This window comes from Entelurus aequoreus, linkage group LG12 (assembly GCF_033978785.1).
Source record: "Entelurus aequoreus isolate RoL-2023_Sb linkage group LG12, RoL_Eaeq_v1.1, whole genome shotgun sequence".
NCBI classification, from domain to species: Eukaryota; Metazoa; Chordata; class Actinopteri; order Syngnathiformes; family Syngnathidae; genus Entelurus; species Entelurus aequoreus.
Window position 1 is genome coordinate 35,010,216 of NC_084742.1, and position 16,641 is coordinate 35,026,856.

The window sequence follows — 16,641 nt, forward strand, 5'->3', positions numbered from 1 at the left end:
AGAACAACATTTTGATGAACTCCATTTTCATCAGCTGGAAGTAGCATCGGACATTCGGCGCGGCACTTCACGCTACCTGAGACTGCAAGACACTATCAGCTATCAGCGACTGTCCGGCCAATAAAAACAGCCTTGGCGAGATCAGTGTGGAATGACAGCGCAGAAAGGCAATGCCAACACAGCTAGTGGTGCAGCTATGACAGTCAAGTTTTTGCAGAACTATTTACGCCCGTGATTTCAACACTCAAAGCTCAATTCTAACTTAGAGTAATTCCCCACGTCGTGGTCGTGTTGTAGTGGCCAGGTAACGACCATAGCAATGATGCTTGGAGGGTCTTTTGGCATATTGGTAAGTACAGTACTGTAAGCTACAGTAAAAGTTACTATATTGGGCGAAACTGTAACGACGTGGTCGCATTGTTATGCGCGGGTCGTTCTCCCGGGATGCAGACGGAAACTCCGGAGACAGAGTGCAGGTAGGAAATGATTTAAAAGTTAAAGTTAAAGTACCAGTGATTGTCACAAACACACACTAGGTGTGGTGAAATTACTCTCTGCATTTCACCCATTCCCTTGTTCACCCCCTGGGAGGTGAGGGGAGCAGTGAGCAGCAGCGGTGGCCGCGCCCGGGAATCATTTTGGTGATTTAACCCCCAATTCCCATCCTTGATGCTGAGTGCCAAGCAGGGAGGTAATGGTTCCCATGTTTTAGTCTTTGGTATGATATATATTATTTGCATAAATCATGCAGGAAATGCAGAAAAACAAAATAGTGCCGATAGCACGGGAGGCAAAGCTAAGGGAGAGGCTAGCGTGGAAGCTAGCATACAAACAGGAATCAAGAATCAAAAATGTTGCCGTCATTAACTGTTGCGTAATGCAAACAAGGAAGCCAGCCCGATTGTGGAGAGAAATGGGAATAAAGAGCTCTCTGATTAGTGCCCAGGAGCAGGGGAGCGTCCCGAACACTAATCAGAGGCAGGTGAAACTAATCTGCAGTCATGGCAACTGAAACACAAACCCAGGGGTGCTGAAAACAGAACTGAGGTAGTCAAAACTAACAGAACAAAACATGATCCGGGCAACGGATCATAACAGAAACAAGTGTAAAGGTGCCATGTTTTTCGAGGGCTCTAATAATGTATTTAGAAGGTTGGGAACGTTTTTTAATGCGCTAACTATGAAAATATTTGATTAAGTATCCTACTTTGCGGATATCTGTTTATCACGGCCAATTAACTACAGTAAACGAGGGACGACTGTAAGGCATTTGGTGTTGGGCAACACCCATTGATGCTAAACTAACTTCCTGTTTATCACTGGGAAGGTAGACGTTTAGCTGTCCCTTTAAAGCGACACCATTAGCATCCAGCAATACGCCACGATTAATTAGCTCTGTTTGATCAGGTTTTTGTCAGCAAGGGGACAAATGACGACAGTATCGGAAGATTTGTCGCAGCAGTACAAGTAGAAAAAAGGCAGAATCTTCTCATTCAATGTGTCGTTTAGAGTATAGATATGTGTCCGAGCCTTAACGTCATAGAAGGATATTTGCCCCTCGTCGTAGTCCACGTACACGCCCACCCTCCTGAGTTTGGCGTTGAGTGCGAGCTGTAACGGCGGGGTGGTGGACACGCGGTACCCGTGGCCCTTCTTCATGGCTAGAGCCCAGTAGCCATGGGTGGTGCTCACAGAGATCCGGCCCTTCCGGTTGACGGATGACTTGGCCACGCCCAGGTACCAGTCATCCTTGTCGCCCACCTGGACCTCCCAGTAGTGTCTCCCCGAGGTGAAGCCCTCTCTGGCCAGCACAATGACCACCGTGTCAAAGCGTTCGGGGTGGTCGGAGAGATCCTGCCATGCTCCCAGGTGGCGCACCTGGCGCCGGTCCTGCGAGAGCTGCAGCCACGGGTTGGCGGTGTCCGGGTCCAGAGTGATGTCCGCTGCAAAGGGAGTCATTAATGGGGAATAGCCATGGACCTAAAGGGAGTTGGCAATGAAATCAAGCATACCTGAGTACTTCAGAATCTTATGGATCTCTGTGAGGAAAAGACGACAAGGAACCGCTTTTATTTTCGAATCACAGAAACATGAAATATATGTTAAAAGACATCACACCTCTATCTGCCAGTTTGTCCACCATGTCCTTTAAAGTGACCTCCAATTTGCACACAGCTGTCCTGATCAGGCCGACACAAATGTCTGTGGGAACGCTGGTGTCAGACCAGTCCTGGACGGAAGGCGCCATGCTCAGAGCTGGGAAGTTCTGAGGAAGGACACATATTTTCTGAATATGTTATGGTTATTGTATTAGTTTATTTCAAACTTTCATACGGATTAACAACAGTTTCACACTTTGATGTGTCGGAAAAAGGAGTAGGAAGAAGTAGATGTTATTTAATTAAATCCCCCTTTGTTCTACAACAATTACTAAAAAAAAACTGTTGACTCTCTGTGTTCAATCTGTAACACAAACAAACAAAGGGACAGTTCCACAGACAGACAGACAAACAGACAGATAGATAGTGTGGAGAATGCATATATTTTAAAGAGTTCTTTCTTTAATCATAGTCATGTTTAAAGCAGCTAATATTTTCCCATGTGTACGCTTTGTGCTTTTTCCTTTGTTCGATAGTAAACTCTGTGTTTTACCTTTAAGGCGCTGGAATGTGTAATGAGAGTACATTATACTCCCTTTTAACCTTATCAGTTTAGAACAATAAGGCTGTATTTCTTTCTGGGCGGGATGTGGCTGTTTCCATACTAAATAAGCCGACTCTTTCCGTTTGATTTTCAGATCGCTTCTTGATGCTGCTATTACTGCATTGTAAGGCTGGTCTCCTAAAGCTTTACTAAAACTTGGTAATATTGCTATTCTGTCTTGGTGGTCCTTCTTACTCAACATATATGTCATCCGAAAGAATTTGGGATTGACCAGTGACTTTTATTCCCTGAGAGGAAGACTGGTCCGACGCAACAATTGATAGATAGAAAGACAGACAGATAGGTAGGTAGGTCGGTCGGTAGGTAGATAGATAGATGATTTAAAAAGTTCACATGAATTAATAGTTATTAAAAGAATAGATGGTAAATAAAAGAATACACAATATATATATATAAAATAATTAAAAGATGAATATGTATTTGATGATATATTATCCCTCATTTTTCAATAAGGTTCAATATCTTTACCATGCAGGATTCTTCTTCCTCGTAATTTCTAAAGTAATCGTTCTGAGTTTGAATATTTTCTTAAACTAGATCATATCAGTGCTTTGTTTAAGTTATTTGCTTAATCATTCCTTACATTATTTCCACATACTGATATACTAAATGTTTAAGTGTTGTACGTGCATACAAATGTTTTAAGTTAGATTTTTCGCAAATGTTGTCTTTCTCCTCTTTTGTTGAGAATAATTGTTGTACAGTCTTGTGTAGCAGGTTATAGTTTGCTGTATGCATAATTTTAGTTGTTTGCAAATGCATCAAATCATTGAATTTCAATATTTTGGATTAAATAAATAAAGGATTTGAATGGCCTCTAAATCCAACATTATGTATTATTCTAACTGACCTTTTCCGTAACACTGTTAATGAATTAAACTTTTTTTTGTGTGATTTCCCCATATTTCTACACAAAAACTCAGATACGATAACACTAGCGAGCAGTACAGAATGTTGAGTGTGTTTTTGTCCAGAACATATTTTGCTTTATTCAGTACTGAAGTATTTACTGCCACATTAGGTTGTATATTTTTATATGAGATTTCCAATTCATTTTAACATCTGTTATTATGCCTAGAAATTGTATTTATTTTACACTTTCAATGTTTATTTCTTTTTGTGTTTCCGAATAACATTATTTTAGTTTTACTGAGATTTAAAGATATTCTGTTTTTGTCAAACCATCTATTTCAGTGGTCTCCAAGCACCGGGCCGCGGCCCGGTACCGGTCCGTGGATCGATTGGTACCGGGCCGCACAAGAATAAAAAAATTAAATCAACATAAAAAACACAAGATTATTGCACTAACCCAAAAAACCTCCCTCCCCCATTCACACTCATTCACACTCATTCACACTCATTCACACTCATTCACACACATTCGCACAAAAGGGTTGTTTCTTTCTGTTATTAATATTTCTGGTTCCTACATTATATATCAATATATATCAATACAGTCTGCAGGGATACAGTCCGTAAGCACACATGATTGTATTTTTTTATGACAAAAAAAAAAAAAAAATCCCTGGGGTACTCCGCAGGACATATTTAGCGTTTATGTTCTTTTTTACATTTCCATCTGAGTATTGAGGGTAATCCTTCTTAGCACCATTTTAATTAGGCAATTTAGGATACCCCATGTTGCTCTCATGCTGTTATTGTTCCTGTCTAATAAATGACTGTTGTATTCCTTCTCACATGTTTGTAACATGCTACTTAGCTTGTTTTTTTAATGTTTTGTACTAATGTTCTACCTACATAGATCTAAATAAATGTTCTATGTAATGTATTTTTCTTGTTCTAGCATTTGTCAATACCTTTGTCATCCTTGGCTGATTTGTCTTCTCTTGCTTCTGAGCAAGTTGTTTCCATGCACAATGTTTGTCATAAAGCATCATGTGTAGTCATTTTCATTTCCCACCTTCAAAAAGTGAATGTGGTCCGTTCTTTCCATGTTCTCCAGATCGGTATCCCGCCGCCTCAGCTCGTCGATCTCCTGCTCTAGTTTTATGACCAGGTTTCTGGCTCGGGTCTCAGTGCGCCTCTGCCTCTCTTCAATGGCCAGAACTACGTCGCCCTGAGCTCTCTGAATGGAGCGGACCATCTCAGCGAAAACCTGCATGCTGTCCTCAATCTCTGTCTGAGTACTCGCCTGCAATTAGAAACCGAGAAGCACAAAGTCAGGACCTTCAGACTTAAAGTAGAACTGTCAATAGGTCAGGTTCTCACTTTGTTGAGCTCCACAGAGTTTTTGATCTCCTCCACCTTCTTCACTCTATCCTGGATCATCTGCTGCACGTCCACTTGGCTCCTCTTCAGCTGGGCCTACAACGACAACACCATGACACTCAAGTGTACCTGCACTTGTCCTTGCCTAGTTCACCTCCACTTACTTTTTTCTCTGTCCATTCCCGCTCCACGGGGACGGTGTAGTGCGCTCGGTGGTCGGTCTCTGTGCACAGGACACACACGCACATTTGATCCTTCTTGCAGAAGAGCTCCAGGAGTCGCTCGTGTTTGGAGCACATGCGGTCCTCCATATTGGCCACGGGCTCTATCAGCTTGTGCTTGGTGAACCTGCTGGCGTGCGACTTGAGGTGCTCGTCGCAGTATGACGTCAGACACACCAGGCAAGATTTTACGGCTTTGGGACGGCCCTCTCCCAGGCAAACATCACAGAGGACCTCCTTCCAGGTGGAAGAAGAAGCCTGAGGGTGCTCCTGTTGAGATGGTTTACAACCATCTGGAGTCTCCTTTGCCATCCGTCTGCTAGTGTCCGCATTTATGTCCTCTTCTCGCTCGACTTTCAAAAGCCTTTCCTGATCTTCCTCTTCGCACTTTTCCATCATTCTCTTCTCGGCCTTGCCCTCACTGTTTACCCGGAGCTCCTTGAACTGCTCGGCGATCTCCCTAAGAACGGTGTTGATGCTGATGTCGGGCCTCTTGTAGAAAGACTTTTTGCACATTGGACACTGGTATAGTGGGATGCTCTTCCAGTATCCCAGGATGCAGCTCTGGCAAAAGTTGTGTCCACATGGGATGGACACAGGGTTGGTGAAAACGTCCAGGCAGATGGAGCAGTGGACCTGCTCTTCTGAGAGGTTCCCGGTGGAGGACATTCCTACACGGCGGAGAGGCAGCGTCATTTTAACTCAAGCAGCCTTTTCCCACCTGCTGTGACAGCGATGTTTTCAGTGTTAGATTGTGCCACTTCTTTCTTTTAAGATATAAACGTAACACCGCCTAGTGGATGATGTTGTAACTACAACTCTTTTTTTTTTTTACAATACAGTGGTACCTCAACTTAAGAGTGTTCCGAGATTAGAGCGGTCTCTCAGCTAATTGTTATGCTTGAAGTTGCAAGCAAACATTTAAGTTACAATCATTCCCTTAATTAGTTGGTGAAGTGAATGCCACAGCAAACTCCGTAAGAGCCGACCAAAACATCCAGTCTTCCTTGCTAGCATTAGGTCAGGGGTGTCCAAAGTGCGGCCCACAGTTAATTGTTTACCGGCCCGCCACACATTCTGGAATTACTATTGCAAAAATAAAAATGAATGAGGTGAAATCTAACGAGAAAAGTTGCAATGTTGACACAAAGCTGCCATGCAGGCTGTTTTTTTCTTTTGTCTTACTTTATTTTTATTTTTTTTATTTAAAAAAAAAAAAATAATAATGACAAAAAATCCATGTTATAATGAATTATTTTCAAGGCTCCAATTCCTTCAAATATTTCACTTTAAAATGTTTTATGTGGTAAATATTGCATATATTGTGTAGTTGCCATATAAAAACATCAACGTTTTATTTGACAAAAGAGCATAAAACAAACAAAATAATAGTTCAAACGTAAAATCGACAGATATATCTGATGTTGATCTCGTAACTTAAGTGTTGAAAGTAAAAGAAAAACCTAATAAAAACGTATCACTTTATGAGTGGGGCACCTTTTAGATCCCAAATATATTTAGTGGTATTTTATTTATCTTTTCACTGTGATTACTCAAAAATATTAAATAATTAAAATCAATGCATTATTGATCTTTTAGGGCTCTAATTACTAAATACTGCATATTTCAGTTTTATGATAAAAAACAAAGTTGTTTTTGACATAAAAGCCATAAAACCTTTTTTTTTAATTACTTTATATCAACTTGATGTTGATATAGAGATTTACTGTAAGCCTTAAATTAAAAATAATAATAATAATTTGACTTATTTTTAACATTTTAATGACTGAGACCCTTTATGATCCCCAGGACCCCTAAAGGTAAAAAAAAAAAAAATCCATATTTTTTTTCATGGTTTAAAAATGAAAAATATCAAAATGGCCCATACATGCTTTAATTTTTCTGTGTGCGGCCCTCAGTGGAAAAAGTTTGGACACCCCTGCATTAGGTAATAGCTAGACATTGACATAACTGTGGTTTTCCAACAATGGTAAGGAAGAAAGTCAGCGTGAAAGATAGATCTGAGAGGAAGTTGTGGATGATATTGTTTGAAAAAAAGAAATAATCAAAAACATGACCGTGTGTGTAGCTAACTTGGCGAGGCAATTCGAGCGTATCGCTGCTAGTCTGCACCATACTGAAGCAGAATGAGTCTAACGCCAGCCAAGAATTTAAAAATAATATCGAAAGCGGGGACATTTATCCATGAAAATATGGCAAAGCTGCTAATGGTGTGTTTGACAGAGAAGCAGTTCGAAGGAGATACCATAGAAGTCCACTCTCCAAGGTAAATACTGTACATTATTATTACATTATTTGACTGTAGTTGTTTGTAGTACATAGATCACATAGATTTGAATTAATTTCAATGGGAGATGTTGATTTGTAATACAAGTGTTTTGAGTTAAGAGCTCGGTCACTGAAATGATCAAGCTCCTAAGTTGAGGTACTACAGTAGACCTTATTTCCAGCACCATTTGGCCACTATTGAACATGTATATAGCTTATCATTGCAAAAGAAGACTATTGAATTAAGAGCCTTGCGCTTTCGAGAGTTTGACGGACGGAACAAAGTCATCGCTCGAGGCAAAATATTGACACATTGTTAGCAACTTGGCCACAAGCGCCACACAACAACAGAATGGTGATTAGAGATATGAAAAGTCATGAAGACTCACCAGAGAGCAGCTGCCTTGAGGCTCAGCCGTGCACTGACACATGAGACCAACTGCCACCCCCACCAACACACACCTATGACCCAAAATATACCCCCCTCCCGTTCCTGCTTTTAACCTAGATACACATGTAAAGACTGTCAGAAGGACACAACTCAACGTGTCTTCTGCTGTGTGCATTTTTAGTCAAGTGAGTAAGATTGTCTAGTTAAGTCTCTTCTTTTAGTGTGAAGTCATCTTTATTTAAAAGTTTAGAAAACAGAAGAAGATATTGCATACAAAACTACCAGAGGTTTGAAACCACCTGGGGATTACCGTGTTTTAAAGATGTGTGCGAGCAAGTCTTTAATCAGTCTCTCAGTGGCTTTTGAGTCAAGTTGAAAAGTTTGTGTGGTCACAGTCAGGTATGTTTGATGGCCGTGATGACGAGGGGGAAATTGTTCTTGCCATCCTGGCTGAGGCAGGGGCTGAAGATGGGGTATACACGTTCATTAAAGTTGTGAAAGAAGGTGTAGAGGTGCACGCGGGCATTGGTGTCATAGAAGGACACCTGACCTCCTTCATAATCCAGAAAGATTCCCACTTTGCTGGGCTGGGATGTCAGCATGAGAGGCAAGCGTGACGAGGCCAGGGCCTTCACCTCGCCGTTCTTGAGCCACAAGCACCAGTAACCCCCCTCTGGACTCAGCTTGATCTCGCCTTTACGGCGGGCCGTGCCATTAGCCAAGCCGAGAGTCCAGGCCGTCTTGCGGGCCACGTCCACCTCCCAGTAGTGTCGACCAGAGCTGAGACCCTCCCGGCCCAAGACAAAGAGAGCCGGGCTGAAACGTTTAGGGCCGTCTGTGTGGGAGGTCTTGCGCTCCTCGTACCTCACCTGGTGGCCGTCATCTGACACGGCCAGGTTCTTCTGGGCGGTGGCGTGGTCCAAGAGGACTTCACCTGAGACAGAGAAGATTATTACACCAAAGACACATTCTTTTTCTCCTTTAGACATGGAATCAGGCCCACTGGCAACAGACAATCTGGATTGTTAGTGAGAGGCGCCATCTAGTGTCCATCATTAAATCACCATATCTTATAAACGTTTAATGGTTTAAGGGCATGCGCTCATCAAAGAGAAAAAAGTGACTCACTTGAATAATTCTGCAACTTGCGGAGTTCTGAAAGACAACAACAAAGGGGCGTAGTCACACAGACATCAAATAGAAAACGACAAATGGCAACTTTTATTTTTAAAAAAAATTTGGTTATAAGACCTTTGCCATATAGCCTCTTTAACTCCTCCTGTAACTTGTCAACGAGGCCACTGACGGAAGCACGGAGGGTCCCCAGGCAGAAGTCCGTGTTGACGGTCACCGCCGACCAGTCGGTGGGCTCGGGCAGGTGGGGCAAGGAGGCCAAATGCTGCCAGGAGTGGAGAAGGAAGGTCATCCATGTGAGGAGTGTAACATGTCTGGATCCACCCCCTCCAAACTGCCCGGGGATGCAACCAGGGGCCATAGATTGAGGCCGCCAGGAAATAAGATGAAAGCCCTAGCTTTCAATTTATTGCCTACCGCAAACTTGTAAGGTGTCAGACAGTGAGGTTTACACACATACTCTCGCACAGCCATACCAGCAGTGACAATACCACAAGTCATTTCCGTTACCTGCAAGAACACCACCTTGTCTTTAATCTGGACGTGGGTGTCCAGCTCGTGGCTACGCCTCCTTAGCTGACTAAGCTCGTTCTCCAGGCCTCGCGCTAACTCCTGCGCGTGACGCTCAGCCTCACGCTGCCTGGTTGTGATGAGTTCCACCAGGTCGGCCTGGCTCTGCTCCACCAGTCGCTGCAGCTCGGCGAACACCTGCCAGCTCTCCTCCAGCTCCTTCTGGCCGCTGGTCTGCAAAGCACAGCCCACAGACCCACCATGAAGTACACTGTTAGGCTGTCACTGACTGTAGCTCTACTCCACACTTTGGATTAGTAAGCATTTTCGTGTAAATTAGCAAGTGACTAATCACTGTTGTTTATGTGCATTCGATTCCTGTTTGTTGTCAGAGCAACTGGACAAGCAGGTTCTACATCTCGGAACCAAACACTGCTCACTTTAACCCGAGAGTCGACTTATTTCAAAACAACGTTATGCCTCTTAAAGGGAAATTGCACTTTTTTTTTTTTTTCCCCTATTCACAAACAAAATGAATATATACAGACATGATGACGGATGTATTTTTATTTAATGCATTCTAAATAATAAATAAACATAAATAAAAGGGAGCTCCACTATTTCGCTCATAAAATCCAATAAATAACCATTCTAAAAGCGCCAACAATACTCCATATACATTTCGTGACATTAATATTACCCAAGTTTTAGTGATATTGTTATTATAAGCACTAACACAGATAAAACTATTTGTAGCGGCTATGTGATCACTACTGTGTCCCAATGTTTACATCATCAAGTGGTCTGCTGTTTTCTCGCTTCCTTGCTCCCTGGAAATGTATTCTAGTTCATAAATCATTCATTTCACCTGGACATGAGACGTCTGAGTAGGTAATCCGACAAGTTGGCACACTTTGACTGCCATTTAGGACCCGAAAATGGCCAGGACGACACAAAAAGATGCTTGGTCCCCCCTCCCACACATCGTTTCTTTGTGAGGATTATGAGACATTTTTCACCGAAATGCAAATATATCAACATCCTAGCAGCCGGCAGCATAATGACAGCAGACCTTTCACAATAAGTGATGTTTTATTATTTTTGTTAGCTCTCATTAAGTCTGCAAATGTGATGCATTTTTTAAAATTAATGCGCCGCATATGCTTAAAATGAGGAAAATACGTAAATATTAAATGTTATTTTAAATGTGCCTGTTTCCTACATTGCATATCTACTTAGAGCATGAATATAAAACCTCAATTGAGGTGTTTGGATTTTTTTTAAGGGCTTAGTAGGCCGAATTGCGCGGCTGCCATACTGTAGGCTCCAACGAAAATGGAATACTTTAGATTATGTAATTACAGCCTTTGATAGGTCAGTAATTCATAACAACACTGATTTTAATGTATTATTTTTGAAACAATGACGTTTTTTTCCCCAAAAAATCTCACACTGTGCCCCTTTGCGGAAAAATGGACAAACTCAAAAGTGTTAGAAACTTTAAATTCTTCAAATATCTCAGCCGCTTCAGACATACTCTTAGATATTCTTTTTTTATCATAATTTTTTTTGGTTTATTTTTTTTTTAATTTGTAAAAAAAAAAAAAAAAAGAACAACAAATTACTGTGGGAAAAACACTAAATATGTAATATGTTCAAAAAATGTGTTTCCATGTCTGCTGAGTGCAGCTGGGATAGGCTCCAGACGCCTCCGTGACCTTGAGAGGAACAAGCCATAGAATGGATGGATGGATGGAAGGTATTGGCACCTATTTTTGCTGAAACTGAAGGTGTTGTTTTAACGTCCTGTAAATAACATTGTATACTTCATGATATGTCGTCATCTAGTGGTTTAGTGGTGCCATTGCACATAAACACACTGACAATGGACACAAAATTTCTTCTAAAACCACAGTTACACACCTCTGTGTGGCAATAACAGCCCACCACAATCAATGTATGCAAAAACACTGTATATGAATGAATAATATGTTTCTCGCATTAACTAGTGATTGAGAAGTGTATTTACACCCAGAACTATTTTTCCTTGTGTTTCGAAGAGAGATGTTCAGATCCAATCAATATTTGTGGTGAAAGCATTAGAACATAATAACTCAACTCATTTGCATACGCTAGCCTTTAAATAGACCCCCCTTTTAGACCAGTTGATCTGCCGTCTCTTTTCTGCTCTTCCCCCCTCTCCTGCGTGGAGAGGTTATTAGGTGACCACAAATGATGCGAGCTAGCTGTTCAAAGTCGGGACCCGAATTGGACCACTCATCTGTGCATCAGTTGGGGGCATCTCTGCGCTGCTGACCTGTCTCTACTCAAGATGATCCCCTGCTGGCCCCACTATGGACTGGACTCTCACACTATTAAACTAGATCCACTCGACGTTCATTGCACCGGTCGCCCAGGGGGGCGGGCGGGTACCCACATCTGCGGTCTCTCCCAAGGTTTCTCATTGTATCCCATTGGGTTGAGTTTTTTCTTGCCCTGATGTGGGATCTGAGCTGAGGATGTCGTTGTGGCTTGTGCAGCCCTTTGAGACACTTGTGATTAAGGGCTATATGAATAAACTTTGATTGACTTTGAACATGTCAGGTTTTTAATATATGGAAAAATATGTGTTACTTTGGGAGTCAATGGGCGACCAAACGGGGCAAAGAAGCTAAGTGTCGTAAATGAATATCTCCTATTTTACTTTGTAAAAAGTGCCATGATGTAATTTTAAAGATAAACTTAATTAAAACTATGTGGACCAATTTCAGCTCTTTAATCTCTAAAATGTAACTGATTTGTCAAAGATTGGAAAAAAAAAAATGCAGACAATGTCCGTTTTTTGGTCAAAGGTGAGTCGAGGGTTAACTACTGTTTAGTAGGATGTTCATCCAAGTCATCTTGCACAAGCACAACACAATTACAACGGACAAGGATGGATATAGCTAATATGTTGATTTTTAATTTGCTCTTTAAAATAAAATAGTTGTGGTCGTCATTTCAAATGTATTTGGGTCAGCCATGAATATAGACAAACCAGGTTAAATGTATCAAACCCTCATCACATAAAAGCAAAAAAAACTATTTGGGATTTAAATTGAACGACTAAGCTCTGATACAAAGACACTCCTTCGCTGGGTGCAAATAGACGCATGGGATGTTTTGTCCCCACAAACTGGTCACACTGGTTGAACAAGCGCACTTGAACGCATCGCTATAGGTGGTGCACAAGAGGGGAATGACTCAGCTGCCACTCAATAAATAAGGTAAGCCTCTTATTTATTTAGTGGCAAGGAGGAAATTGAAAATAATCTACCAAGTTTATTTTCACTTATGACTTTGTAACAAATTACCAGTGAGAGTGGAACAGTATATTGAAATTTTTGGGATTGTCGGGCCTTGGCAGAGAGGTCTGCGCTCTGCTACTTGGCTCTTTAGCTTTTATATTAAACATCCATCCCTCCATTTTCTATCGCTTGTCCCTTTTGGGGTCGCAGTGGGGGCTGGAGCCTATCCCAGCTGCACAGAAGAGTTCAAATGTTGAATCTGTCACTGCCTCATTAGCTTACCTTGATGACCTTTATGGATTGTTTGACTTCCTCCAGCTTCTTGGCTCTCTCCTTGATCAAGTGCCGCAGTTCAGACCTTTTCTTTCCCAAGATGCTCTAGGGATAAGGGGCCAGGGGGAGAAAGGTCATGTGACTGTCATGTGAAAGGAAAGGTTAGCACACAAGACCGCCACACACCATCTTCTTCTTCCACTCGTGGTCCGTGGAGACGATGTCATGCGACTTATGTGCGGACTCCACGCAGGCGGCGCAGATGCAGATGTGGTCCGTGCGGCAGTAGACCTCCAGCAGTCGCTCGTGCTTCCTACAGATCTTTTCCTCCAGGTAGAAGGTGGGCTCAATCAGGCGATGTGACGTCAGGGATTTCACCTGGAAATTCAAATCACTCAACTTCTAGCTCAGTTACAGCTCATTTTTATTACCTATTCTGTGTTATATGTGTTTTATGTTGCACGATTGTACCAAGAAAAATTCCTAGTTTGTGAACCTTTTCTTAAACAATGCCAATAAAACTATTCTGATTCTGTCCCAACTGGAAATGTGATAGTGAGGAGCTGGCGGCGGTACCTTTTTGTGATGTCTCAGGTGGGTTTCACAGAAAGACCCAGGACAGTTGACGCAAGACTTGTGCGCTTTCAACTTCCTCCCAATGCAAGCATCGCAGGGGACCTCGCCGTCCCGTGCAAACTCTCCAGTGTCAAGACCCGGTGAGCCCACACGGCCCCTGTCGGAGCCCAAATTGACGGTGGAGTCTCGCAAAGAGGACCCGGGCGCCTCCGCCCTACCGCCAGAAACTACCAGCCCCTGGAACTGCGATGAGATCTCTGCCAGGACCCTGTTGACACTCATCTCAGGCCTCCTGGTGTAGCTCTTCTTGCACATGGGACACAGGAACTTCTTGGTGTGGTTCCAGTAGCCCTGCAGGCAGGCCTTGCAGAAGCTGTGACCGCACGGCGTGGACACAGGCTCCACAAACACCTCCAGGCAGATGGAGCAGGTGAACTGGTCCTCATTGAGGACGCGGCCTCCCGGAGAGCTTACACCTTCAAGAGAATGAAGGACAATAAATATTTACTAGAGAAGCCTTGGAAGCATGTTCCCCAAGATAGCAAAACAACATTTAATCCAATAGTAAACATTTATTCTGGTTTTACAGTCAACACAACACAAGCAACAGGAAGTGGCCTTCATAGCGCTACACGAAGTATCTGAGGAATGTAGTAATTCAGGAGCTTCCACCTGAGAGAACCGACGTCAGCTTCTAAAGAAAACCTCAATTTAATGTTAACTAATGTCAGTAAAATACAATATGTGGTCTGTCTCATTCTAGTAGGCCTCCAAAAATATGACATGATATAACAAGTGTCAGTCCAAATGTGTTCATTCCTAATCAAACCAACTGTTTATCAAGTAAAAGTATTTAATAGTGTTTCACTGCAAACCACAAACAGTCCAAATAAGAAATACATGTCAATGTAAAGTTTAAACTCACTCTGCATGTTGTTATGGGGTGTAGCAAGCAGTGGTCAGATCACCTGTTTACTTTGCAATGAACTAAACAGCCTCTGCGAGCTTCCGGATACCTGAACGCTCCCCTCCCACTTTCATTGTGACACACCCAGGTGTTGTCTGTACGCTCCAAAGGTGGACCTCCTGAAACCAGACACCGAAACTCACCATGAGTGTTTATATTCAAACAACGGAGAGGACTCAAATTCATAATAATGAGATTTTAAGGAACCAAAACAGAAGAAAAAGACTTAAAACAAAGGCGTCCCAAAGTGCGGGCAGCGGTGAATTTTTTATTTGCCTCCGGCACATTGTACGAATAAAATCAAACTGAATAAAACTGCAAACATGTGGAAATAAAACAAAATGGCACAATCCAACAATTCAAAGAGAAACAACTGAAATGTTAATCTTAATAACGAATAATAACATAACATAAATATACTTAAATAAAATAAACCCAGACACACGTACACACATGCACGTGCACGTGCACGTGCACACACGCACATACTCACACATACTCACAAACGGAATCTCTCTCTCTCTCTCTCTCTCTCTCTCTCTCTCTCTCTCTCTCTCTCTCTCTCTCTATATATATATATACAATGTATATGGATATGTATATTTTGGTGTATATATATATATATATATATATATATATATATATATATATATATATATATATATATATATATATATATATATATATATATATATATATATATATATATATATATACACACACACACAGTATATACTGTACCTTCTCATTTACATTATGAGACCTGTGAAGTGAAAACTGTTTCAGGTGACTACCTCTTGAAGCTCACCTGTGTGATCCCCCGATAGTTAGAACACACCCTCCGGTTCCCCTTTTTAAAGAGAGGAACCACCACCCCGGTCTGCCAATCCAGAGGTACCGCCCCCGATGTCCACGCGATGCTGCAGACTCTATATATATATATATATATATATATATATATATATATATATATATATATATATATATATATATTATATATATATATATATATATATATATATCTATATATATATATATATATCTATATATATATATATATATATATATATATATATATATATATATATATATATATATATATATATATATATATATATATCTATATATATATATATATATATATATATATAGATATATATCTATATATATATATATACCTATATATATATATATCTATATATATATATATATATATATATATATATATAGATATATATATATATATATAGATATATATATATATATATATATTTTATTTTTTATTTTTTATTTGTATTTTTTATTTATTTTTTATTTTTTAATGTATGTTTTTATTTATTTTTTAAATTTATTTTATATTTGTATTTATATTTTTTATATATGAACGTGTCCCCCTGGATCTTGATATTTTTCCGTATACACGGCCCTCCGCACGTTTTTTACTTTTTTTATATTTTTACATTATTAGAATAGATCATCCTTCTTACCTGCATGCTGCTTCCTGACGACCTTTGCAAATGTATTTTACATGTATTTATGTATATTTTTATTTATCTATTTTTTAAATATCAAAGTGCCCTCCCCCCTGCATCTTTATTTTTCCATATCCACAGCCCTCTGTGGAAATAGTTTAGACACACTGGCTTAGAAAGTAGTGATCCAAAATGCTACTTTTTACCTTCACCACTGGCTGGCAGTGTTGTACTGGATGAGAGAAAAGGGTTCTTGTCAGCAACTGATGTTGTCTCCATGTCAAAATAGAAACTACGATACCGCAACAGTGTTCTTTTAGATGATTTTAGCACATATATTGGTTTGACTAATGCTCTTGACTGTTGTTATTGTAGTTTTGATACATTCAGTTTTGGCAGATAAATTCTGGAACTATAAGCCATAGTCCGAGGGACAACCAGCATTTTAAAGCTACTCAGCAGGATGTTGAAAGAGCATTTAAAAGCAAATAAAAAAAACATATTTGTGATAATATTTGTGAACGTGTACTAAACATGTGTACTAAACTAACGTGTGCTAAAGATTTAA

General features: G+C 40.7%; 2 protein-coding genes across 2 annotated transcripts; both read right to left on the reverse strand.

Moving 5' to 3' along the window:
* Nucleotides 1-722: 722 nt before the first annotated feature.
* Nucleotides 723-5,870, reverse strand: si:dkey-46i9.6 (E3 ubiquitin-protein ligase TRIM39). The gene is made up of 6 exons (XM_062065831.1): nt 5,118-5,870; nt 4,954-5,049; nt 4,646-4,876; nt 2,119-2,266; nt 2,013-2,039; nt 723-1,943 (listed from the first exon to the last, which is right to left on the reverse strand). Exons 1-6 carry the CDS (start codon nt 5,868-5,870, stop codon nt 1,390-1,392), a joined length of 1,809 nt encoding a protein of 602 aa, XP_061921815.1. The 3' UTR covers nt 723-1,389.
* Nucleotides 5,871-8,080: 2,210 nt separating this feature from the next.
* btr12 (bloodthirsty-related gene family, member 12) lies at nt 8,081-14,715 on the reverse strand. The gene is made up of 8 exons (XM_062065832.1): nt 14,560-14,715; nt 13,635-14,110; nt 13,245-13,436; nt 13,068-13,163; nt 9,499-9,732; nt 9,106-9,253; nt 8,983-9,009; nt 8,081-8,788 (listed from the first exon to the last, which is right to left on the reverse strand). Exons 1-8 carry the CDS (start codon nt 14,564-14,566, stop codon nt 8,250-8,252), a joined length of 1,719 nt encoding a protein of 572 aa, XP_061921816.1. The 5' UTR covers nt 14,567-14,715; the 3' UTR covers nt 8,081-8,249.
* Nucleotides 14,716-16,641: the final 1,926 nt, after the last annotated feature.

What these genes read in the sequence shown, in the direction of transcription:
- si:dkey-46i9.6 (XM_062065831.1), bottom strand. Translation starts at nt 5,870, where the DNA reads ATGACGCTGCCTCTCCGCCGTGTAGGAATGTCCTCCACCGGGAACCTC. An exon ending in GGGAATGGACAGAGAAAAAA is followed by an intron (nt 5,050 to 5,117) that starts GTAAGTGGAGGT and finishes TTGTCGTTGTAG; the next exon opens with GCCCAGCTGAAGAGGAGCCA. An exon ending in ACCACATTCACTTTTTGAAG is followed by an intron (nt 2,267 to 4,645) that starts GTGGGAAATGAA and finishes GTCCTTCCTCAG; the next exon opens with AACTTCCCAGCTCTGAGCAT.
- btr12 (XM_062065832.1), bottom strand. An exon ending in ACGAGTGGAAGAAGAAGATG is followed by an intron (nt 13,164 to 13,244) that starts GTGTGTGGCGGT and finishes CCTTATCCCTAG; the next exon opens with AGCATCTTGGGAAAGAAAAG. An exon ending in AATCCATAAAGGTCATCAAG is followed by an intron (nt 9,733 to 13,067) that starts GTAAGCTAATGA and finishes TGTGCTTTGCAG; the next exon opens with ACCAGCGGCCAGAAGGAGCT.